The sequence below is a fragment of the Rhinopithecus roxellana genome, chromosome 1 (genome assembly GCF_007565055.1).
Source record: "Rhinopithecus roxellana isolate Shanxi Qingling chromosome 1, ASM756505v1, whole genome shotgun sequence".
Taxonomy (NCBI): domain Eukaryota; kingdom Metazoa; phylum Chordata; class Mammalia; order Primates; family Cercopithecidae; genus Rhinopithecus; species Rhinopithecus roxellana.
This window is the reverse complement of record NC_044549.1, coordinates 179,066,009-179,092,952: the sequence shown is the minus strand read 5'-3', so window position 1 is coordinate 179,092,952 and position 26,944 is coordinate 179,066,009. Positions and strand designations below refer to the sequence as shown.

Genomic DNA, 26,944 nt, shown 5'->3' with positions numbered 1-26,944 from the left:
TTAAACCCTGGAAACAAACATTACATTAAATGTACTGCTGGCCAGGTGCTGCGGTTCACGCCTATAATCCCAGTACTTTTGAGTGGCCAAGGGGGCGGGGGGTGGATCACTTGAGGTCAGGAGTTCGAGATCAGCCTGGCCCACATGGTGAAATGCCATCTCTACTAAAAATACAAAAAATTAGCCAGGCGTGGTGGGATGTGCCTGTAATCCCTGCTACACGGGAGGCTGAGGCATGAGAATCACTTGAACCTGGGAGGTGAAGGTTGCAGAGAGTCAAGATCACGCCACTGCACTCCAGACTGGACAACAGAGTGAGACTCCGTCTCAAAACAAAAAGTATTGCAGACTCAATTCTGAGGCCTATTTTTTGCCTATATTAGTATTTCTGAAATACAAATATGTATTATACTCAATAGGAGACATTTAATATAGTTTCTTTTTATCCCTAGTGAATGATGTCTTTTGCACTGGTGGAGTATCAGAATTCAGGATACGAAGCATTTGAAATCGATCAACAGGTGAACAATATATAGATTATTACAGCCAGTATCATATCAACTACATTAAAAATTTATTTAACTAATAATAAACACATCCATGAAACCACTGTTTCTCTCTTTACAAAGAAACAGGTAATGAGGATTATCCATTATCTGTGAAATAGCAGAACTATGGAAATGTTCTACTTCAGGGACACAGATTCTCCCCCGTTTCACAAATAGATGTAATGGGTTAAGTTCAATTTTATCTTTTGTCATGTATTTGAAAAATTCCACATAAAATCAGCAAAAAAAAATAATTGAGAAAATAATTTCAAACAAAGGAACTGCTTTTTTCACAACAGGAAAAAAAATTTACCTTTGCTTTGCCACATCTGACCAGTGTTCCCATAAAGGCAATGTTACTTCTTGTTGCAAGAGCTCCATTAGTTGCAGCTGGCTGAGGAGCTGTCACCTTAGAACAAGGCGTTGTCTCACCTGTCAAGCTGGACTCATCAATGGAAAGATCCACAGCCTTAGGGAACATAAAGAAACCCAGATTCAAATTTTGTGCTACATTTAACATCTCTAGAGTTCATAACTATCATCACTTCTTCCTCAAATATCCCTTTTCCATTGATTAGCCACATCTTGTATCAAAACCATCACTCTAAGACAAAAGACCAGAATCAGTACAATCTTATTTTAAAATACAATTAAGTCAACAAAATCTAAGACAAGCAAAGTAGGATGCTGTACCATGAGACTAGATTAGTCCAAAATTGAAAATACAACTAGGAAAAATTTGACATTAGCTAAGACTCAATCTTCATCTAGAGAAAACTCAACTTTTCATGACAAAATATTATTTCCTAATTTTGTCAAGTCCCTAAAGTTCTGGAAAAATGGCTTGGCAGATTAAAACCACCAACGATGACTGAAAGTGGATACATGAATAAAGGGGAAAAATGTCACTTAGAAATCATTTCATTTTGGAATCAATTTTCATAAAATTATTCTTGTTATACATCCCTACGTTTATTCCAAATTATAATTTGCAAGACTCAAAAATGTATACAATTGTTTTCATGCAGATCATAACTATCATAATATCTTCCAACTCTGCAATAGAGCTCAATTTTGAAGGCTTCACTCCTGACACAGTATTTACCTACCCAAGCATACAGAAAAAAGGAAAAAAAAAACTATTTTAAGAGTATAGATAGATACATACATACATACAAACAAGTGGGGGAGAGGACTAGGGCCAAGTAAGTCAGAAATAGTTAAGAGTTAAATAGCTTCCTCTACTGCAGTGCTTCTCAAAACCTTCAATACATTAATGTGAATCACCTCAACAGGAATACAGGTATACAGCAAAGGTTCTCAACGGAGGACAGCATAACATCCACTACCTCAGAACTTGTTAGAAGAGTCCTTTGCTACACCTCCAACACAAGGTAGAGAAAGTCAACCTAACAGACTGTATTTACAAGCCCTCCAGGTGATTCTGTTGCAAACTTCCACCCATTTTATTCCAGAAGCTATTATTCAAGGGTCCTTAGGGTACTCTTTAACAAACTAAGAATTAGTTCATGACTTTACTGATTTTACAGGCTCATTCATTCACCCAACATTTATTGACTATCAGTGTTAGGCACTGAGCAAGTTCCTGGAAAGAAAACAGGATAAATTACTGCACAGTATCACTGCTATTTTAAGTTGAGTCAGTATTCTCAATCAGGCCTTTCTTAATCCTCAGTTCACACTATGTACGAAGTGTTCTAAATTTATATCTTCTTTTTCTTTTTTTTTGGCGGGGGGTGAAAAGTTATAAATTACATCTTTTCAAATGGTTCATTTCTGAGCATAAAAACCTCAAATAACCTCATGTAAAATGATTATTAAAAATTGGTTCACAGACTCTTCATCTCTGCAACAAAACTGTTTTAATTTGATCAACAACATTCCTACATTCACTTAACAAGTATTTATTACTGCTTACAACGTACCATGCCCTGTACTTTATCACACACAGCAGCAGAATCAGCAGTGAGCAAAACAAAGTTTCTACCCTTGGATATAATGGGAAAGTGATTTTAAACAACCACGAGTATATAATATACAATGCCAGGTGGGGGAAAACAACAAACATAATAAAGATAGAGTCACATTTTAGAAGAAAACATTCCCCAAAACCAGGTAATCCTCTGCAGTGCCCTGATAGACCTGAGAGCTCGAAGGCTGGGCCATAATTAGGGAGAGTGGATTTCCCGTAAAGGGAAAAAAGTACAAAGACCTTGGGGGCAGGAACATGCTTGGTGTGTTTGTGTGTTCGGGAAACACATAACTGCAAAAATAAGAGTTTACATTAGATTGTAAGTTTTAAAATATTCATCATGAAAATAAATATAACTCCAAAGAGACAAAATTGTGCTAGCAATTCCCAAAAGTTTAGATAGTATGACAATGGAATGCATTTTCGTATCAAAATAAGCTTACAAAAATTATTCTTTAAAACACAGATCAATAGTCCTTTAGACATTAAAGGATTTTGCATTTAACATTAATTGTGTATACAAACACAAACCAGTTAATAAATTCGGGTTCATTACCTTAACCCAACTGAAGATTTAAAAAACACCTGCCATGTTCAAAGGTAAGTGAATTTTTCTTTATTAAAGGAACATATTTATTTGACTTTTCTTTCCACGTTAACCTTGGAACTATTTAACTTTTCACATAACACATTTATTAGCAAGGCAAGAGAAACAAATCTTAAAATGGGCCTTTCTTCAAAGATAATGTCAATACTAAAAATCAGCTGACATTTCATTGCTTACAATCTGCTAGGCACTATGCTACATACCTACGCTAAATTATCACATTTAATCCTACTAACAACTCCTATGAGGCAAGTAATTACTATTATTATCCCTGCTTTACAGGCACTGAAAGGTTAAGTAACTCACCCAACATTATAGAGGTAGAACGCTATGCAGATAAAATTCCAGTGTGGAAAGATTTTAACTCCAGATTCCTCTTATTTAAAGGATCAATCTACAAATTATTTCTCCTCCCCAATTTTGTAACCACTTATAGAAAAAGACAGGTATGGCCGGGCGCGGTGGCTCAAGCCTGTAATCCCAGCACTTTGGGAGGCCGAGACGGGCGAATCACGAGGTCAGGAGATCGAGACCATCCTGGCTAACAGGGTGAAACCCCGTCTCTACTAAAAAATACAAAAAACTAGCCGGGCGAGGTGGCGGGCGCCTGTAGTCCCAGCTACTCGGGAGGCTGAGGCAGGAGAATGGCGTAAACCCGGGAGGCGGAGCTTGCAGTGAGCTGAGATCCGGCCACTGCACTCCAGCCTGGGCGACAGAGCAAGACTCCGTCTCAAAAAAAAAAAAAAAAAAAAAAAAAAGAAAAAGACAGGTATAACACATAAAGCAAATTTATGAAAAATAGTATGTATTTCCTGAATTACAAGTAAATTTATACAAGGTTCATTTTATTTAGCAAGCTCATCTTTAATGCTTGTTACAACAATCAGAGTTGCACAAAATTTTCCAAGATCTTAACTAGAAAAGAGATCCACTAATACTTAAAAATAAATACTTGTAGAAATTTACAGAATTCCTTCCCTAAGAGACGTAAAACTCATGTTTTCCCTTTGAAGACTTTTGCTTTAAATGTAAATCTTAAACATGGATAAATACTAACATGAAGTGACTAATAGAGAAGGAATTTTTTTTTAATCTGCTGTTTTTAAAAAGAGGAAAAGCATGATTTCATGGCTCTGTCAGCAACCTAGCTCTTTGGTTTCAGCCTCAGAACAACAATCACTTAAGAGAGCCCTTGTCTGGTGTAATACACAAGCTAATGCGGAAGAAAAAGGGGCTCAGGACCCTAATTTTTTTCTATATCATTACAAATTTGTAACTAAAACTGAAATTATCATTCAATGTGTCTAAATCTCACAATGTCCCGATCTGCAAAGATTTCAACTATCTGTTGAATACGAATACTTTCTAAGTCACAAGTTATTTTCTCTTAATAGTGACTGCAAGAGTTTTCCTAGGAAGTTGTTTTGAGGGAGTAGAGGGAAAGAAAAGGTGGAATTTAATAAATGAGGCAAGCCTATTACAGTTTAATAAAGTCACAATTTAATTCATCTGAGAAGAAAGATATTACAGTCATTATTCATTGCATTCATGAGAGAGAGAAAGGTAGGATAAAGTGAAATCAAAGACTCAGACAGCCCCATAACACCTAGCCAAAAGTTTAAGTACTAAACCCTCAGAAGACCTGTTAATGAACAAGAAAACTGATTTGCACTTTCATTCTTCTTCAAGCACTCTGGTGGAGGTGTGAATATGCTATAAAGCAGTTCAAAAATCAGAATATAAATAAGAATCAAGATGACTATATAATTCACAGTCTAAATATTTAACATCTACACAATAAAAATGATTGGAAAAATTCACAAGATTATTATTCACATAAAACACTAGGGAGAAAGAAATCAAATGCCAGTCACAAAGGTTTCCTGAAAGGCAGAAAGTACTTTTAAAAATTCAGGTTAACATGGAACAACTGGCAGCTACAAATAAGTTCTTAAGCTAAAGAACTGTTTGACATACAGTATACTGATAAGGCAATCACCTCTCGAGTCTAGAATTAAAAGCAAATCATTAAAAAGCAAATTAGAAATGGATTTTTCTCCCCAGAAACAATCTTCCAAAATATTCACCTATAGCTGCCTGATCACAAAATGTCTTACTTCTGCTTTCAAAAATTAAGATACTTCACTGTTTATGCAAATGAAGACAATGTAATTTAAAATCTTCATGTATGTAACTTATTAACACTCAAAGCCAAACCAACCAAGTGTTATGTATTACTGAAAACAATACATGAAATTAATTTTATCCCATGGTAAATGCTTACATAAATTGCTAACTTTCTGATTCGAGTATACAGAAAAAGTTATTCAGAAGATACAGCTGTTTCATCTACATTGAAAATGTTCGGTATAACCACCTTCCTCAATGATCTTAGCTACATCTTCTGAATAACTTGCTGCAGCTTCTCCACTAACATTTGCTGCTTCATCTTGCCCTTATATGTTATAGAGATGGCTTCTTTACTTAAACCTCATGAACCAACCTCTGCAAGCTTCAAACTTTCCTTTGGCAGCTTCCTCACTTCTCTCAGTCTTCACAGAACTGAAGAGAGTTATGGTCCTGCTCTGGATTAGGTTTGGTTTAAGGAAATATTGTGGCTGCTTTTACGTTTTATCAAAACCTTTCAAACTTTCTTCATATACACAATAACGATGTTTTACTTCTTATCATTTGTGTGTTCACTGGAATAGCACTTTTAATTTCCTTCAAGAACTTTTTCTTTGCATTCACAACTTGGCTAATTGTTTGAGGCAAGAGGCCTAGCTTTCAGCCTGTCTTGGCTTTTGACATGCATTCCTCACTAAGCTTAATTATTTCTAGCTTTTGACTTAAAGTGAAAGACATGCGATATTTCCTTCACTTGAACACTTAAGAGGCCACTGTAGGGTTACTAATTGGCTTAATTTCCATATTGTTGTTTCTCAGAGAACAGGAAAGTCCAAGGAGAGGGAAAGAGCAGTTGGACAATGCAGCAGTCAGAAAATATGCAACATTTATTGATTACATTCATGGTCTTACATGAACATAGTTAATGGTGACCCAAAACAATTTTAACAGTAACAGCAAAGATCACTGATCACAGATCACCATAATAGACATAATACTGAAAAAGTTTGAAATACTGTGAGAATTACCAAAATGTGACACAGAGACACAAAGTGAGCACCATGCTGTTGGAAAAATGGCGCCAACAGACTTGCCTGACACAGGGTTGCCACAAATCTATTAATATATTTTTTTAAATGCATTATCTTTGAAGCATGATAAAATGAGGTATGCCAGTACAATCTCAGAAGGAAAAATGAGGTGACAGAAATAGCTGAAGATAAAATGGCTGAACACTTCCCCAACTTGATGAAAGACATAAATCTACACAACCAAGGAGCTCAATGAAATCCAAATAGAATAAACTCAAAGACATCCACAATGAGACACATTATAATCAAACCATTGAAAGATAAAGACAGAATCTTGAAAACAGCCACAGTAACAACTTATCACATAACAGAATTTTCATTAAGATTAATAGCTTATTAATAATGAGAAAACATAGAGGTCAAAAAGAACAGACATTTACAATACTCAGAAAAAAAACTGTCAACCAATAATTTTCTATCTGGCAACATTATCTTTTAAAAATGAAGGAGAAATTTTTAAATTCCTAAATAAACAAAAGCTAAAAAAGTTCATCACTAGTCAGACTTGACTCATAAGAAATGCTAAGAGACAGCCCTTTAGGCTGAAATAAGAAAGTAGAAAGTAACTCAAAGCCATATGAAGACATAAAGAATTCCAATGAAGCTATGTAGGTAAACATATGTATGTTGAGTTCATGACTCCTGTGTTTGCTTCCTATATAATTAAAAATGTATAAATGCATAAAATGCTTATAAATCTATATTAATGGGCACAGAATGCATAAAGATGTCATTTGCAACAATAACAAAGATGAGGGAGGTGTGGGCCGTACAATTTTGTATGCTACTGAAGCAAAGTTGGTATCACTTCAAACTAGACTCTTATAAGATTAGGATGTTCACTGTAATCCACATGTAATCACTAAGAAAATAAGTAAAAAGTATGCAGAGAAAAGAATTCGAGGAAATAAAAAAGGTACATCCAAAAAAAAATCAATCGGAGGGGTGTGAAAAAAAACACACAAAGAAGGGCACAATGGAGAAACTGAGGAACATAAAAAGATAATGCAAATAGGAAACAAGTAACAACAGAAGTCCTTTCCTATCAGCAATCCCTGTAAGTGTAAATGGATTAAATTCACCAACTATGTGATATAAATCCTTACAACGGAAAATTATTTGGCAGTAAAAAACAATGACATACTTGAATGGAGTACCTAAAAACATTATGTTAAATGAAAGAGGCCAGACATGAAAGACTACATATTGTATGATTCTACTTATATGAAATGTCCAGAATAGGCAAATGTATTTCAGTGGCAAGCAGATTAGTGGCTGCTAGAGGCAGGGAAAATGCAGAATGAATGCTAAAAGGTAAGAGTTTTATTTTGAGAGTGATGAAAATGCTCTATAATTAGATGGTAGTGATGGGTGTACAACTGTGAATATACTGAAAACCACTGAATGATACACCTTAAATGTGTGAACTGTATGATATGCACATTATATCTTAATAAAGCTGTTTTAATATATATATATATTTTTTAATGTGGTGGATGGACTAGTGCTTTTGGCATGGTCTAAAAGCTGGTTAAGTATGCAGAATCTCAGGCCCCACCCCACACCTGCCAAAACAGAGCCCAGCTGACTCCTATGCACATTAGAAGTTGGAATGAATTGCTCTAGGGCAACTTTATGTCACAGTGACAAAACAGGCCTGAAAAAATCAAGCGGCTTGCCTAAGCTCACATAGTCAATTCATTTCATGAGCAGACACGTATCATTCTTTGAATCACAGTTGTTTACAAGTTGGTGTCTGCCAATGGGGAGGGCACAAACTGTCTTTTTCACTTCGAAGCCCTGAAGCCTGGTGCAATGTGCCATACATGGTTTTCAAATATGTGCTAAATGGCGAAAATGGTTTCATTAACAGACCAATTTCCTAAGAAATGGATTACAATTGCCTAAATTAGCTTCATTACCAACATAAGTAAATTTAAAATATCACTATATGTTTACATTTTATCAAATATTTGAAAAAAATTTTTTTGAAAAAGCATACCAAACCAAATCAGAATTGTAACCTGTGTTTTACCAGAATATTTTTTCATTGAGTAAATGGAACATGTATTTCATTAACTCAGGAAATCAGAATGCTTGACACAGAATGATTGCTCCAGTAATGGATTTACCCAACGTGGAGACAGCTGCTTGTTAGTGGGTCTTAACAACAGACTGTGCAAGAATGTGAGCCTCACAAATAGAAACATAATGGCTACATAGGGTTCCAGTCAAGGAGATTATTTCTGACTCCTTCAGGTGGCAGGTAGCCAAAGTATATCTGTGCTGGCTCAATCATGCCCATTATCTTTGGTTTTTACTTCTCCTTAGAACTAGGGAACAGAAAGGAACAAGCCCTGAAGACACCAAAAACTACTCACTGAGCCAAACTGCTATACTATAACAAAGTACAAGGATTCATGAGATTGAAAAATGGCTCACAATATAATGCCCACTGGCGTGTTCTTAAGTTTGAATTCCTGAGCTTGGCCTCAGTAGATCCTGAGTCCTAATAGAACTAACCTTTCTGCCCAAATTAAAATGGTCTGGTAATCCAGTATCATAAAAACAGCTTAATCTTGGCTGCTAGCCCAAGTGGTAATTCTCTGAAAGAAGTCTGATACATTTAGAAAATCATCAGATCATAAACAGGTTTAAAAAAATGATGTGGGCCAACTGTAAGCATATGAACCACAAAGCAAAGTGTCAATGGACTTATTCAGAACTTCAAGTGAAAGAAAATCTTGCTATCATTTCAAGCGATGTATTATTGGGCTTAGAAAGTTATAGCTGAGAGAGGTAAAACATTTTCAAAAGACAAAACAACAAACAAAAAAAAAAACAACCTTTTTTCATCTGACCCTCACACTGTTTTTTCTTACAAAGAGTTATTTATTCAAATATTGATATCGACTTTACCTGGAACAATACCGAAAATATGCTGTGTTTTCACAAAGGCAAAATGTACTGTTCAATGATAGACTGGATTAAGAAAATGTGGCACATATACACCATGGAATACTACGTGGCCATAAAAAAGGATGAGTTCATGTCCTTTGTAGGGACATGGATGAAGCTGGAAACCATCATTCTGAGCAAAGTATCACAAGGACACAAAACCAAACACCGCATGTTCTCACTCATAGGTGGGAACTGAACAATAAGAACACTTGGACACAGGGTGGGGAACATCACACACCAGGGCCTGTCGTGGGGTGGGGGATGGGGGAGCGATAGCATTAGGAGATATACCTAATGTAAATGACAAGTTAACAGGTGCAGCACACCAACATGGCACATGTGCACATATATAACGAACCTGCACGTTGTGCACATGTATCCTAGAACTTAAAGTATAATAATAAAAAATAAAATAAAATAAAAATAAAAATAAAATGTACTGTTATCCAGGCATACATAGTCAATAAGATTGCTTCATCTAAAGTCATTGTCTGACCAATTCATTGGTTATCATCAAGTAATTGGCCAGTGGTGCCTCTTCTCAAATAACACTAAAAGTTAAAATAAAAACCCTCAGGGGGAAAAAAAACAAAGAACATGCCCAAAGCTCAATTCCTCTAAGTTTTACTGTCCTAGCTCCATCAATGCCTCTCAGGCTCCTGCTGGAAAGGCCACTGCCACCAACCATACAGTCCTCCCTCTGTAGCAGTGGATTCAACCAATCACAGACGGAAAATATTCAAAGAAAGTATAATTAAAAAAATACAAAAAATACAACAGTAAAAAACAATATAAAAGTTTTTAAATACAGTATAACAACTGTTGACATAGCATTTATATTTTATTAGGAGTTATAAGTAATCTAGAGATGATTTAAAGTATACAGAAAAATGTGCAGAGGTTATATATAAATACTACTCAATTGTACATAAGGGACTTGAGCATCTTTGGATTTTGCTCTCACTGGATCTACTAGGACCGATCCCTAGTGGATACCATGGGAAAACTATCTTGACTCAACCACTGGCTTCTGAAAACCTGATACAGGCAAGGGGAAAACTACACAATTCCTTAGGTTATCAATATTAGTCTTTAAAAAGTATAAACAAAATGGCAGTCTCAACCTGTTACAGTCTTAACTATGTATCCCAAAAAGTCATGTGCTGTAGCTCTCTACAGTCAACATTATAGTATTTGGAGATGGGGCCCTGGGAAGTAATTAGGATTAGATGAGGTCATGAGGCTAGTCCTAATGATGCCATTAGTGGCTGCATAAGAGGAAGAGAGAGAAATTGGTGTCTCTGCCACGTGAGGACACTGCAAGAAGATAGCCATCTCAAGCTAGCAAGGGTCCTCGCCAGAAACCAAACCGTGCCAGACCTTGACCTTGAACTTCCAGCCTCCATAACTGTGAAAAATAAATAGCATGGTATTTTGTTAAAAGCAGCCCAAGTTAAGACACAGCTTATGAAGATAAAAGTTGTACCAGACAAAAGTTGTACAGCAGTCAGGTCACTGAATGTGCTAACAAGAAGTTGCTGAGGACCCAGGCAAGTTTACAGTCAAAATCTGAAAGCACTAAAATTTATGACAGTTGCAAAATGATGACACTGAAGTTGCAACCCTGGCTTTAGGCCTAGTCTGTAAGGGAACTAACTACATAGCAGAAGTTCACTTGCTTTCTCTAAAGTGAAATCTATGTGCTTTGGAGGAAATTAATGATATCCCAAAGCTGACTAAGGAGTTTTCTGGTTCCTTTAAACCCTAAATGAGAGTTTATTTCATACAGTAGTATTAAATGACCAGCTAGCCTTACAAAATTATCCAAAGATCACCACAGCCAAACTGAGCCAACAAAACTCCAATAAGCCAATTTAATTTCAAAAAACCAGCAGCTTCTGCGTCCAGAAGAGAAACTGACTTTATCAGCCTATATCTTAACTCAGTACATTTAAATTTAGATGCAGGATAAAAGACCCCCAACTCTTTAAAGAAGGTTATTTCAATCTGCAGTCAAAGTAGTTGTAAAAGTCTGCTTGGGGTACCAGGTAATAGGCAAAACAAATAGGGCAGAATTAAGGTAGAGAGAATAAAAAATGTTCAACTATATCTGTAAAAGTGGATTAACTAGAACAAAATCAACCTAACTACAGTACTGCAGAATAAAATGTGCTGATGAAGTGCTTGCAAAGTTAACAAGTAGGGGGAAAACAATAACTAATAAATTACCCCACAAGACATATGCTTATAATTCTTACTAAATTCACAATGTCAGCCGGGAGCGGTGGCTCACGACTGTAATCCCAGCACTTTGGGAGGCTGAGGCAGGTGGATCACCCGAGGTCAGGAGTTCAAAACCAGCCTGGCCAACACGGCAAAACCCCGTCTCTACTAAAAATACTAAAAAATTAGCCAGGCGTGGGGGCAGACACCTGTAATCTCAGCTACTTGGGAGCCTGAGGCAGGAGAATTGCTTGAACCTGGGAGACGGAGACTGCAGTGAGCTGAGATTGCACCATTGCACTCCAGCCTGGGCAACAGAGTGAGACTCAATCTCAAAAACAAATAAAAATAAAATAAAAAATTCACAATGTCTTCAATATATATTTGCTGAGTAGATAAAACACACACTAATCCATACTGACAGGTTTTCTTTCCTGTTTACATGTGAACTTTGAAATAATTAACTGTTAAGTCAATCAACCCTTAGTTAAATGAACACCCTAAAATAGTTTTAGCAAGCCCTAATGGTGTTCTGAAGCTCCTATCATTATACTTCTCGAACCATGCAAACGGGAAACACCATCTTCTAACTATCCCAATGAGAAGTTCTGCTTCTCAACTGGAAGAGAAGCAGCCCAGAATAAAGAATGGCATCAACTCCGTGAATTGAAATTAGGGTTTTCTGGGGGAGGGGGAAGATAATTTATGCCAAGGGACAAGACTACTTAATCTCTGAGGAAGAATAATTCAAAGTATTGTCTTCGACAAAATATTAGGTACTGAAGGAAAGGAGAAGAGTAGAAAAGAATTAACATTAAAAAGACCTCGAAGAGGACAAAAAAAGATAATGAAGTAAAATTAATAGCACTTGCAATATTATATTATTCCTAGTCACCCAATTAAAGCAATTCACTAGCTTTCTAAGGATAAATTTCAAATATTTGGAAAAAAGGCCTCTGCTTCAAGATTAAGCCAAGTTCATTCTTACTATAGTCTGAAAGGTTTTTCAGGCTTTCTACAGCATCTATGAGAACACTCATACTTTTGGCCATAGTATTTAAAGAGTGACCGCTCTGTAGGTGTTAACAAACAGCTTAATTCCAATGGTGGATAAGACCTGCATACTAATGGGTTCTGAAAGCCTGTTAAGCCAGGTGCCTATCTCCATTTTCCAGTTCTTCAATCTATTCTACACACTGTAGCCAGACTAAGGATAACATTATTTGCCAACTGCACAGGAGCCTCAAAAGGTAATTCCTAACCAAAAAAAAATCTGAAGTTAAGCCTAGTATTCAAGGCCTCTGAAATCTGATTCCATCACACATTTTCTGTCTTTACCAATCCCAGCAGAGTTTCATACACTGTAATGTTTATAGTGATTTGAATGGTGTTGCTTCATTGTCTTCCCCATCTTTGTCCAGTACTACTCTTCAATTATCACTTTCAAAGTCATGTGGTCTGAGGCATATTCTGATCCCATTCAAATCAGGTGGAACCTCTCCCTTCTTTAAATGTCTATTACCTATTCTTTGAACTTCTCTTACTCAATTACTGAGTTCTGTTTTATGGTGAGTAATTTATGTACACATAGTATGTTCCCTAGTCACAAGTATTCTATCATATCATCTTTGTATCTCCCACAGTCCCTAACATGCAGGTTTCTATAAAGATCTGCTGACTCACTAAACAGACACCTCAAAAGATGCTACAGTAGGGACAGATATATTTTAAGGAAAAAAAAAAGTTTATATATGTCACATTTTAAAGTAGAATACCAAATGTTTCAAATCAACTACGTGTTAATTCCTTAATGTTTATCCTTTAATCTACATCCACGTATTTTCACTTATTACAATCAGATCCCCAAACTTACCTCAAACAAGCGTAAGTCAGCAGGAACTCTGTCCCCAACAGAAAGGCAAACTGTATCACCTGGAACCAAGTCTCGGGCAAGTGTATGCTCCAATTTTCCTTCACGCACACTGTAACATGAAATAGAAACAACCGTGGTTAAAAAAAAATTCATGCAACTTATCTTAAAAAATTATTTCCAGTAGGCTTGTCTGAGGAAAAGGCAAATATAAGAACCAAGAAAAAGACTGTTTCTAAACAATTAAGATGCCAAGATGACAGAAAATCACTTGAAAAACGAACTACTTGTTCAAATGTAAAATGTGTAAATTGAAGCAACCTTTTCAATCACCTGGGTCTGTTTGATTGTGAATCTCTATACTCAGAACACTGTGTAGCACATACTTAAGCGCACGCGCGCACACACATACACATACACACACACACACACACCTGTTAAATACAGCCGGGCACTGTGGCTAGCGCCTGTAATCCCAACACTCTGGGAGGCCGAGACAGGTGGATCACGACGTCAGGAGATCAAGACCGTCCTGGCTAACATGGTGAAACCCCATCTCTACTAAAAATACAAAAAATAAGCTGGGCTTGGTGGTGGGTGCCTGTAGTCCCAGTTATGCAGAAGTCTGAGGCAGGAGAATGGCGTGAACCCGGAGCTTGCAGTGAGCCGAGATTGTGCCACTGCACTCCAGCCTGGGTGACAGAGCCAGACTATGTCTCAAAAAAATATATTAAAAATCTGTTAAACACATCCATGTCTCAAGAATCTCAGACTTTAAAGTTTTCAATGGTACAGGTTTGCTACATTAATGAGACCAGGAACTTTTTGTGTCAGATTAACAGTGTCTTCCTTACATTCAGACGAAGTGGGGATAACCATACATACGGTACCAGTCACATTCAACTTCTATTTTTAAAGGGGCGGAAATCCATACCAAAAAAAGGATCATACCAATGGCATTCTGGTGGCACAAGTTTACTCAATTCTTCAAGAGATTTTTCTGAACGATACTCCTATTCAAACAAAAAAAGTAGAATTTAATTTTGTTCCTATGAATATATTCCATCTCAATCATTATTTTAAAATTTCCCCCACTTCTCATCTTTTCCTTTACTTGTGCTTATATTCTTACCCAGAAAAGCTTGTCCCTTATTTTAAAATGTTAAATTGTAGAGATCAATTTTGATAATTAAATATTCTCAGTTTTACATTTTAATATTCAATGTATAAACCTAAGGTTATTTAGAAAAAAGATGAAAACTGACTAGTATGTCCAAAGAGTACATAATTTGAGTCATTAAAAGTTTTAAGTCATTGAGCCTTAAAATTTAGATACTCTTATGTTAAGTGTCTAATGACCGCAGAAGTCAAAGAAAATTAACTGTAAACAACATTTGCTTTAGGGATTTAAGCCCATGCTAACAGCAATGGTTTACAAAGTAAGTTTGCTTAGAACAAACATGGGAAAAACAAGGAATAAGATGTGGCTGGCTCCATACTGACAGACCCAGTTCCCATTCAAACTGTGTATCCAAAAGGGAAAATTCTCAGGCGTTCTAACAACGTGATTTCCAGCTTTTTTCAATCCAGATAACAAATAGCTGAGGGTCAGAAACATCCTTCAACTCACACTACTACTTAGTCCATATTTCCATGAGCAGTCTTGCATCACACATCACTGCTATTTTTGCCTCATGTCTGCAGTAAGCAAAAGAATCTGCTAATCTAAAGTCAAAAGAGGGAGAGGCAAATAGTGGAGGCAGAAAGGTTGGGAGTGTTTTGAAATGACTGCATTGCTAATACCAGTCAAAGTGTTATATCCATCACAAACTTCAAATGGAAAACACAAGGCTATGTAAGAATAACTTAGAACATAATCAGTCTCTACTTAATCTTAGAGGGACAAATATAAGGAAAATCTACAAATGTAAAAATCTTAAGACAACACCCCAAACACACGAAGGATATTAAGGAATTTGGAAGTTTACCCCAAAATTCTGTAATACGCTAAAAAATACCCACCAATCCTAGATCCCAGTAATAAATGACCTAGATGCTGCCCAATCTTGACCTATCTCTTCTGGTTCCTTAGCCTCTACTCCCTACATACTTAAGCGCGCGCGCGCGGGCGCGCGCGCACACACACACACACACACACACACACCTGTTAAATACAGCCGGGCACTGTGGCTCGCGCCTGTAATCCCAACACTTTACAGATACCTCTACATCAAAATGATCATTAAACATACCACCTAAAACCTAATAAATGCCTATAAGTCATTTTTCAAATTTATTGTAAGGTGACATCATTATGATCATATAAAACAATTAGCTATTTTTATGGCTGGGAAGAAGTACAGTGGTGTGGGGAATGAGGATTACAAAGACACACGGGAAAAAGGGAGAACATAAATATAAAAAGGAATATAAAAAGCACTCTTAAGACACAGGTAATATAGCACAAATACCAAATAATGATAAAGTATTAAGAATTTTTTATACATTTTTGATAAAGAGCTTTTTGATTAAAGCATTATAAGTTCAACTGACAATAAATAGGATCTTTTTGGAGAGGATTTTTACTTGTTTATAGACTATTTTGTTGGTTTCACAGGCATATTTGGTGATGGGTCACATGTCTGTAAGAATCAGACCTAGCAATTTGAAAATAGGTTTTTTATAAAGTTTTCATCCTTTTGTGAGGTTTCCATCAAATGTACCTATCATAAAGACATTTAATAGTCTCAGCCATAGCATTTAATGTATATAACACTGTCTTGTGTAAAATTCCATATTGACTTACGTTAAAATCACAATTTTGTGGTGTTTTTTGAAAGCAGGGGCTTTCTAGTGATCAAAGAGAACAAGGTACTAAGGTCTTCCATACAAAATGATACTATTTGCAGGAATCCTTCTGAAGTAGGGCACTCCACATATCTGACACATTCTTAAAGACGCAAGAAGGTCCAGTCATCCAGTAGGTCATACCACTCACTTGGCTGAATGAAGAGTTGCCTTGAATAATGCTTAGCCTGAAATGACCTATGCTAGACTAACCAGCTCCACCTGACCATGGGCAACATTTGTGCAAGCAAGAAGATTCCCCTAAAAGCGGAACCCTGATAGTCTACTAATGGAGCTCACAAACCTGCTGCAAATAATCTGATTCCAACTGGCTTTCCACACTGGGTTACTACAGAACTAATAACAACTATGTTAGAGATTACCCTAAGAGGCTAGGATAGTGAAAAGAAATACCCACGTAATAAATCATAGATGTAAGAACAACCATAGCCACTCAATGAACAGGCTTCAGATTCAAAACAGCATGAACTTCAGGCTTATACAACCGTATTACATTTTTCCCTAAGCTAGAATAATTCTATTCTTGTTAACCATGTTTTAGCTAAAAAGGAAATCTGCTGATATTGTGAAACACTGTTCTAAAATCTACAGAAGCTTCAGATATTTAAATAAACGTAAAAAAAAGCCTACATTTCTGTTTATGTCTGTACTTATTAAAAGAAATCTTGACATTATCTCCACATTATTCATAGTAATTTTTAAAAAGGGCTACTTTACAAACGTTTTATTTACTGTTTCAATTACTTTGATCCAGATCACAACACCCCTTTTGTGGAGGAATGATAAATTGTTTTAAAGGGAGGGGAGAGGAGGTCATGCCAACAATGAGTAGAACCATTTTAATTCCTCAAAAAAGACTCAAAAATAAAATAAGGTTAGGCAATAAATTCAGCACACAAGTACAGCATTTGGCTAAGGGAATCAGTCACAGAAACCTGTGGAATTTTCTTCAAATGGTACATGATAGATCAACCTTTTAATTCTACACTTTTTTGTTTCATCTAGACTTAGCTCTAGTAGGTATTAAAACATAACAGTGTTATGAAACTATAAACTCTGGTCTAATTTTTTAATTGAAAAAATAAAAAAGCATACTGCTGGATTTTATTTCTATTACTATGCTTTTTGTTTCCATCTGCTTCAGTTAGCCTTAACATTATCAAATAAAAAACTAGATTTTCTTCATCTCACTACCTAAATGAAAGCAGTTCCTTAGTCTCACCACAAGCTTCCCTGAAGAGTTGTCTGTATCTGAAATTATTTTGAAAACAAAGAATAAGTTGTTCTGATGGGCATTACAACCCCCAATAGCAGTAGGTTTTACCACAAGACACCTTAATTTTTAAGCAATTAACATACCATTTTCATGTTGGCAAAATAGACTACTTACCTGAACAAAGGCAACTGTAACAACGATAAGTATTGCCTAAACAAAAGAAACAGGCTTTTAAATCAGACATTAACTTGAGAAGTAACTGTTAACTGTTATTTTATTTCTCTATCTGCAGTCCCACAATAACAGATTTTAAACACTGAGATCAGCTGGAGAAAAAATCACAACTTTACCTTAAAGCCTGTGGGGGAAGCAGCCAACAGTTTACAGTGGCTTGCCATTACCAGGGCAGCTTCTCTAACTTTTTGATCTCAGGGCCCTTTTATGCTCTCACAAATTGAGGACTAGCTTTTGTTTAAGTGGGTTATATATACTGATATTTACCATATTATATTTTTCAACTAGTCAGTTTTCATTTCTACTTAACTCATCTAAAAAATTTAGGCCGGGCGCGGTGGCTCAAGCCTGTAATCCCAGCACTTTGGGAGGCCGAGACGGGTGGATCACGAGGTCAGGAGATCGAGACCATCCTGGCTAACATGGTGAAACCCCGTCTCTACTAAAAAATACAAAAAACTAGCCGGGCGAGGTGGCGGGCGCCTGTAGTCCCAGCTACTCGGGAGGCTGAGGCAGGAGAATGGCGTAAACCCGGGAGGCGGAGCTTGCAGTGAGCTGAGATCCGGCCACTGCACTCCAGCCTGGGCGACAGAGCGAGACTCCGTCTCAAAAAAAAAAAAAAAAAAAAAAAAAAAAAAAAAAAAAAAATAAATAAATAATAAAATTAAACCTCATTACATGTTAACACAAATAACTTTATGAAAAATAAATTTTCAAAAAAAATTGTGAGAAAAACAGCAGTGTTTTAAATTTTTATATTTTAATATCTGACTTTCTAGAAAGCTAGTATTCCATCTACTATAACATACTGCTCGGGCTAAAGCATATGAAGAAAATCCAGCCCCATACAGATAAGGTGGAAAAGGGAGGAGCATTTTTTATTTTTTATTTTTTTTAGGGAGGAGCATTTTTTTTGTTTGTTTGTTTTTGTTTTTGAGACGGAGTCTTGCGCTGTCGCCCAGGCTGCAGTGCAGTGGCATGATCTCAGCTCACTGCAAGCTCTGCCTTCCGGGTTCACACCATTCTCCTGCCTCAGCCTCCCGAGTAGCTTGGACTACAGGCGCCCGCCACCACGCCTGGCTAATTTTTTTTTTGTATGTTTAGTAGAGACGGGGTTTCACTATGTTACCCAGGATGGTCTCAATCTCCCGACCTCATGATCCGCCCGCCTCAGCCTCCCAAAGTGCTGGGATTACAGGCATGAGCCACTGCGCCCGGCCTAGGGAGGAGTATTTTAACAGTTTTTTCAGAAGATTGTGGATATTCTTCTTAGTTACTACACCAAAACTCAACAAGTGATAGTTACTTAAAGGTAATCTGCAATGTAGAATATAAAACTGTATCGATGAACTTTTCATAGTCTATTATATTAAAATCCATTGACCTATCTTGCATTTGAACGGATCTTTTACCATTTCAGATTTTGTAACATCATGCATTGATCTTCTGGGAAATATTGGTTCACTTGGTTATTCAAATCTTTCCCACGATTCCCCAAATCTTTCCCAAGGTTATCACATTTCTTAACAATTTTTTTTAAAAAACACACATTTGTTGACATCACTACTGATCTAAATGGAATAAAGTCTTAAATACTGGGATGTTTTCCAGCCCATAGGAGTGCATACAAATTTTCCAAAACTCTAATTATTGCTTGAAAACCTGGATTTTATCATTAGCAACATATTCTGCCAGTTGCCTTTCCTTGGTCTGATTCGCTCATTTAACTCACTTTCAAAAATAAGAATCTGCTGGTTACCCAAGTCCTAACACCCATAGTTTGTCTGAGTCAGTCTCTCAAGTACACGGCTAGTTTGCCTCACAATAATTACCCTTCCTTGAGACAACCATTGTATTTCAATATACAAAAGAGTTTCATGCACACTTCCCATTTCATTACACAAATTACTACAAAGGTATGTACTCAAGGGTCCAGATTTAATAAAATTAATTTTTACTGCTTTATCAAGAACACTCTTAAGAGAAACATGAAAGAAAACAGTGACTGTTAACAAAGTTTGGTGCCATTACTTCGATTTGTGCTAAGGCCCTAACAATTTCACCCACCACTGTTTTTGTGCCATTAATGCCCAAAGTCTATAATTAAAAGACAAATAATGTTTTAGTATTATTAAAATGGTTGTGACCACACACACCCCTTGAACAGGTCTCAGGGATTTCTGGGAGACTGCAAGCAATAGTTCAAGAGCTGCAACTCTACAATACTAGCTACGGTGTTCTTAAGCATAACATAGTGCTTTTACTTGCTACAAATTTTTTATATAACAATGAAATGGGGCAAAAAGGAAAAAGACGAGAAAATAGTTCAATGAAAGCTAGAATAACCTAGCTGGAAAGAATAAAATCATATATAGTATATGTATGCAGTAAATACAGTATGCACTGTAAGGAATATTTTTAATTCCACATGTCAGGCTTTAGTTCACAAATAGTCAAAATATATTCTCAACTGCAAAGTGAAAGAAATTTAAAATTTAATCAGATAATTATAAAATTTCGTATCTGTGAAAATTATCAGATTGCTAAAGAATTTTCATGTGTGCTAGTCACAGACTTTTGAACATTACTCAAAATTACTGTAACTATAATAAAAGCAGAAGTTGAGCCAGGCACAGTGGCTCACACCTGTAATTTTGACACTCTGGGGAGGCCAAGGTGGGAGGATCACTTGAGGCCAGGAGTTTGAGACCAGCCTGGGCAACATAACAAGACCCTGTCTTTACAAAAATTTTGTAAAATTGCTGGGGGTGTTAGCATACACCTGTAGTCCCAACTACTCAGGATGCTGAGGCAGAAGATAGCTTGAGCCCAGGAGTTTGGGGCTGCAGTGAGTCATGACTATACCACTGCACTCCAGCCTGGGCAATAGAACAAGAAACTGTCTCAACAAAAAGAATAAAATAAAAGCAGAATTTGGACACTGAAAAAAATCTGAGAGCATTTCTCAATTTATTTTCCAAAATAAAAACCAATCCCAATTTATACACTTACTCAACAGATCAAAAATATGTAATTTTTTTCTTACCACAGTGATACTGACGGCATCATCAAACTGATGCATTAAAACACTGATGACTGCAGAAGCCAGAAGCAGCATAATAAGGGGATTTTTAAACTGAAAGTAAAAACAAACAGCAATTTAACACAGTTTTGTACATGACAGTTCGCTCAGCAAAGGCTTTAAAAAAAAAAAAAACCATAAGAGTATGACTGGAAAATTATAAAAGTCTATACTCGGTTTATTTCATGTATCTCTTCGATTAACAAAAAAAAAAAATTTATACTTAACTACATTTAAAAGCTTTGTAACAGTTCCTTTTCAGAAAAAAAAAAAAAAGAAAATTAAATAGCAATACTTAGAACTAAGAATTAACCAATTCCTTATAGTATACAGCAATTTTTGGTATATTAATTTAATAAATATAGCTGTTCTGAATTTCTACTGAGGCTATAAAAAGCAGGAGAAGATGATTTTTAAGCTAAAAATTTAGGTTAAATACTGAATAGAACACTGAGATTCAAACATTTCTCAAGTAAGTACATTGGTATAGATTACAATTCTGTGGCTGACTCACATATCACAGAAAAAAATTCCCTCCTCTCCACAAAAGAAACTGAAGATTTTCCTCACGGCTAGCTCTCCTGGTTTCCATCTACCAGAGAAAATCATATCTAAAGAAACAAGACTATAGCATCAACCTGATCAGAAAGCATTTAAATGACCTCACACCAGAGTCAACCCCAAATTCTTCCAGTTGGACATTCTATTCCTTGAAGCTGTGATGTTAGAATCTCTTCCTCTGCTGAAGTGTTACATCACTGTCAAAGTTGCGAAGTAACTGACTAGGCCACAAAGAATCCATCCCACCAGAAAGCCCCAGCCCTTAGATACCATAGCTCTGAGGTTACATGCCACCACCTCCAAAGTCCCTTTATGGTTCCATTCCCTGGAACAAGTCCCAATCCAGGTCACATCAGAATCCTATAAGAAACTTTTAACAATACCAATGCCCAGATTCACACCAAATTAATTAAATCAAAATCTTTAGGCATAAGGCCCAGGCTTTAGCATTTTTTAACCCTCCCCAAGTGATTCTAATGAGGATTTAAAAAAAAAAATAAGTTAAACCGCCCTAACAAAACAACACTACAACTGCAATATGGTTCAGGGCTGACCAACCAGAAACCTGACTGAGTCAGAGTACCTAGGTTTGAATCCAGCTGCTGGCACCTGTGTGTCACCTTAATCTTTTTAAGCTCCAGATTCCTCATCTGGTAAAACAGAGCATTATACCATAAGAACTGTTATAAGGATTAACTAAGAATGTACATTAAAGCACCGTGTAAACCAAAAAACGTTCTTTAAAATGTTAGCTATTAACACCACACTTTGAGGGCAACCCCCATGATCTTTTTTATTTTCCCCTGAAAAAGCTGTGCCACATTACTAAGCACACCACTTGATAGATGGCAGGCTGCAGAGGAGGAAAGAATCACCCAGCGCTTTATGATTACGATGACTATTTACTGTTATTTGTTTGGTTGTGCTTAACTACATTACAAGCACTATTTAATTCTCACAGGCATCCCAAGGGGCAGGTGCTCTAGCTTTGATAACAGGATCAAGAAAGTAAAACATTAAATCATACTGCCTAGGGATAAGTCAAATCATTACAGTTTATAAATCCAGAGTAAACTATGTCAATACTTTCTGAAGTCTTGGTATTCTGGGAATGTGGTAAGTGTGAAAATACAAAGACACATATAAATAATACTCCATAAAAATAAGACAGATACACACGAGGTTCATCTAACCTTTAAAATTCCAGTGTTGCTACTTTAGACAAACTCATTTGCAAAATTAAGCCTGGCAAATTTAAGTTCATTAGCAGAAAAGGCACTTTAGAAAAGAAAAGTTAAACACAGATCTTTTTAGAAAGACTGCAGGTTAAAAGGCACAGACATTTACTAAAAAGAAATTTTTAGCAAAAAATATTTGTTTAACAAACCAACCCAATTACTTCAAAACTAATCCTAGCAACCTGTAACTTTTTACATTAACACAATCATTATCAAGATAAAAACTGCCTAGAATAAGTCTTTCCTAAAAATTAGGATGAAAAAATATAAATATCATCTACTGAGAGCTAACTATCTCCTGTAAGGTTATGATCACCATTTTATAGATAAGGCTCAGAGGATAATAAAGACCATACAACTGATAAGAAATGAAGGTATAATTTGTACCCAGGTAGCCTGAGTTTCACTTACCTAACTTACTTTTTACTAGTTTTCTGAGCTGGTCATGATTACCTTAAAAAATATTGCCATTCCTATCATTTAAATAGTGTAGGTTTGGTATCAGCAAGGACACTACAGTCAATAGTATTATCTTTGTGTAATATATCCATATGGAAAATGTTGTCTTTAAGATTTGCATACTAAAAATACAGGAATTCCCAACCTAACAGTAAGCCCCAAAAAATGAAAAATTTTAGGTAAAAAAGTCTAAAAACTATTTCCTTTCTCCATAAACAATATCACCAAAGTAAGCAACTAAATAACAGAAGTCCATGTATTAATAAATTACACAGTAGAAGAGGAAGTAAAAGTATCTCACCTGAGAAATATACTTCTTCCACAGTGGCTCATCTTCACTAATATCAAACTCATTCCAACCATGAAAGGCTCGCCTATGACTAACTTCACATTTGTTTAGACCATTCTGAAGATCAGCCTGTTAGAGTTTATATATGAAAGTTACTGAAAATGTTAGCACAGAAAAGAAAAACACAAAAAAGCACATAACATAAAGTATGGTCATATTTATAGAAACTACAACAGTCAAAACTAGTCTATTATGAGAGCAACCTATCAGTGGTTGCCTGGGGCCAGAAGGGATACATAGAGAGGGAGGGATTAATTACAAAGGGACATGGGGGAGCTTTCTGGAGTGATAAAGATGTTCTATCTTAATGGTGGTGGTGATTACATTTGTCAAAATGCAAACTGTACACTTTAAAAAAGTACATTGTATTTTATGTAAATTGTATCTCAACAAAATTGATGATTTTAAAAAAAATGTAAACAAAAAGGCAGAGTTTACCAAACCAAATTTAGGGAGAAAAATAAACAACACAACCAGCCACAAGACTTACAGAAAGCATAACAGTACATTTTAATTAGCTTTTTCCTTTTCATTGTTGTTCAGCTGTTTTCTAAAATTAGTTTCTCCAAAAGAACGTTCAAGGGGCCATAAATGCCTTCCTTGTTCTCTGAGCCTATCAAAACCCTGGGGTTGGTATTAATTTTTACTCTTGGACTGTGTAATTATTTCATGCTGAAATTTTGTGCTTCCTAAATTACTCAAAAGTAAGGAAGTTAAGATGAACTTCTTCTTGGAACAGTTTATGTTCTAAAAACACTACCTACATCCTTCAGTTATTCTCTCTCATGATTTAGTATTCTAACTATTAAAGAATAAAATTATCTGTACCCCCAAAATAGTTGCCCTGACCAAAAGGTGATTATAACAGAGTCCAATAATGGAGCCCTTCAAAACAAACATATTACAAATAAGTGGTTTTAAAGCAGAGTATAAATACAATAACAACAACAACAAAACTAAAAAAGGATACCCATTTTTTAATGCTATCACTAAAATATGTGACTGTTGAAGGAAAAATAAAAAATATTATCTTTTTTATGTTTCGATAGATACTACTTTTGAAAACCAGGAAGACCCTACATAAGCAATTATAGATTATCTGCAATTCTAAACCTATACTTAGTTTTTACTTTACCTTAGAAAACCCTTATCAAAAAAAAGATAAACTCCTACCACTACTTACGTTAATTATTTTCCTAATCCAACAAATCCTTACACAGCACTAATATAGTTCCTAGAAATGCTATTATGTTCTAGAGCTGCACTGTCCAATCAGGTAGCCACTAAGCCACCTGTAGCTATTTAAATAAATTTAAATTAAAGTCAGTTTCTCCATCACACTAGCCACATTTCAAGTCATAAAGTCATGTTTAATTCTGTCAAGTTTAACCCCAAGTCAAGCTCAACAGTCCTATTCAACTTGTGGCTACTATGCTGAACGGCACAGAACAGAATATTTTCATCACTGAAGAAAATTAAATTAGACAGCACTGATTTATAGACTCTAAGTGACTGACTTTATACCATCTAGTCCCTTCCTCCCCACTAACCACTTACTTGGAGAATGCTTGCAACTTCACTCACTGGTAATTCACTTGCTTTTTTTGATGTCAATACAGGAATCATTGTCTCATTTTCACCATTAGGTATTTTTTGAAAACGTGCAACCTAGGAAGTAAAACCAAAGAAAAAATATTTGAATACAGCAAACAAGTGTAATGCAGTCTAGAGTAATAAAAATCCCAAAGTTCACAGCAACTAATTTTCCAGTTAGAAAAATATTTCAGACTAATTATGTATCTAGTCCTAATAGGAAAGACAATTTTTATACTAACCACATGCTACTTCTCAAGAAAATACATTTCAAAAACTAAGCCATCAGTGTCCAGCTAGAACACAATATTTTCACACTGAATGAAAAGCACACTATTTCTCCACCAACATAAGAGTAAAAAGTAAAACAGATGTACTATCTAGCAGATCCTGATGATTACAAATAATCATAATCCTCTAAACTCATTATGTTTAACAAGCAAGACAAAGTACAGCTAAGCTTTCTCCATTTTAACTACTCCTCTTAGTCAGTCAGCTCATAGCTGATGTACCCAGGAAAGAAAACTGGCTACTCTTACCAACGCACCATGACAACAAGTCAGACTTTAAGAGCTACTCACAAACTAGGAGAAAAACAAGAAGTAAAAGAGACCAGATAAGCAAAGGATGCACAGGTTAGTGAAGGAGGGCTGGAGGTAAGGGTGGGGAAGGCTGTGAACAAGCATAGTCACGAGATAGTAGTAATCAAGGTACCTACTTGATGCAGCTTCGTAAGTAAATATCTGTATCTACAAAAAACTGTTTAACACAATTCTAGAAATAAATCCTCAATACAGATTTGTTTTGAGTCCTAAGCTGAGATTCTTTACAGACAAAAAGTTTTGAGTGAAAACAGGAGGAGGACAAAAACTGCCCACTATTGAAACTTTCAGAGACAAAAACACTTGAATTGCCACACATCCACTCAATTAAAATAATACGAAAACTAAAATGATCATCTTACTGCCAAGATACAAGTTTTTAAGCTTTCAGGTAAGATCTTTTCAACCTTGGATAATTAACGTTTTTAGGATAAAATATTTCCCTAAAAGTTTTAAAGCATTATCTTTAAGCAAATGAAATTAAAGAAGATTCCACTACATTAGAGTGTCATTACAGAGGCCCGCACGCATAAAGGCTTTTTGCATTTACTCCAAAAAATGATAAATTGCTGAGGAAAAAAATCTTCTCTCGGTATGACTGAGTTTCTGGAACAATCAAATCATGTTTTCTAATCTTATTTATGTAAAAAGTACAGTTGGATGTCTCAATACTTTAAAACAAACAGCAGTAGTATTTTTCAACTTTTAATGAGGAGATATTGGTGAAGAAATATGAGGAAACTAGAGACAGATTACCTTTCTTTACTGCAAATTACTGAAATTATTTTATAGTACCATATTTTTACATAATTAAGAAATGTAAAAACTTAGAGGAAAGATTAGGAATTTTACAAAAGCCACACACAGGTTTTACAGACACTGAAATGCCCGTATTTCAAATCTATAAAACAAACTAAGACAGAGGAAAGACTTCACTGAACCATTCCTAAGTAAAACATTGGAGAAGATTCCCCCCAAAATGATTTAAATCTTAAAACAATGAGAATTGAAATAACTGACATGGTTATTTTATCTTGTGAGATCATAAAGCAAAATTAAGAAGAATCAAGTAAATTTGCACTGCCTGCAGTGACAAAGAGATCAATAAAATCTCTTATTTCTAAGATTCCCCAAACCTTAGCTTCTTCATATATAACCTGGAGATAATATTGCTAAACAGAGATGTTTGAGGATTAAATACACTAACACAGCGTTTGACTTACCACTAGTAAGAGCTCAAATGACAGCTATTAATACTTTTGTTCTAACGAGATCAATAAAGACTAAACAAGGTGAGTAAAGTCAGTTCATGATAATTCCCT

General features: G+C 35.8%; 1 protein-coding gene across 7 annotated transcripts in view; it reads right to left on the bottom strand.

Annotated features, from left to right (window-relative positions):
- ATP2C1 (ATPase secretory pathway Ca2+ transporting 1) overlaps positions 1–26,944 on the bottom strand; it is a 158,541-nt gene that overhangs the window by 62,654 nt on the left and 68,943 nt on the right. For all 7 annotated transcript variants that reach the window (XM_010380319.2, XM_010380329.2, XM_010380337.2 and 4 more), the window contains 7 exons: positions 24,985–25,095; positions 23,380–23,496; positions 20,785–20,874; positions 17,679–17,714; positions 14,372–14,433; positions 13,424–13,532; positions 862–1,017 (listed from right to left, as the gene is read on the bottom strand). In XM_010380319.2, coding sequence (XP_010378621.1) covers positions 862–1,017; positions 13,424–13,532; positions 14,372–14,433; positions 17,679–17,714; positions 20,785–20,874; positions 23,380–23,496; positions 24,985–25,095 — 681 coding nt within the window. The remainder of the gene's footprint in view (positions 1–861; positions 1,018–13,423; positions 13,533–14,371; positions 14,434–17,678; positions 17,715–20,784; positions 20,875–23,379; positions 23,497–24,984; positions 25,096–26,944) is intronic.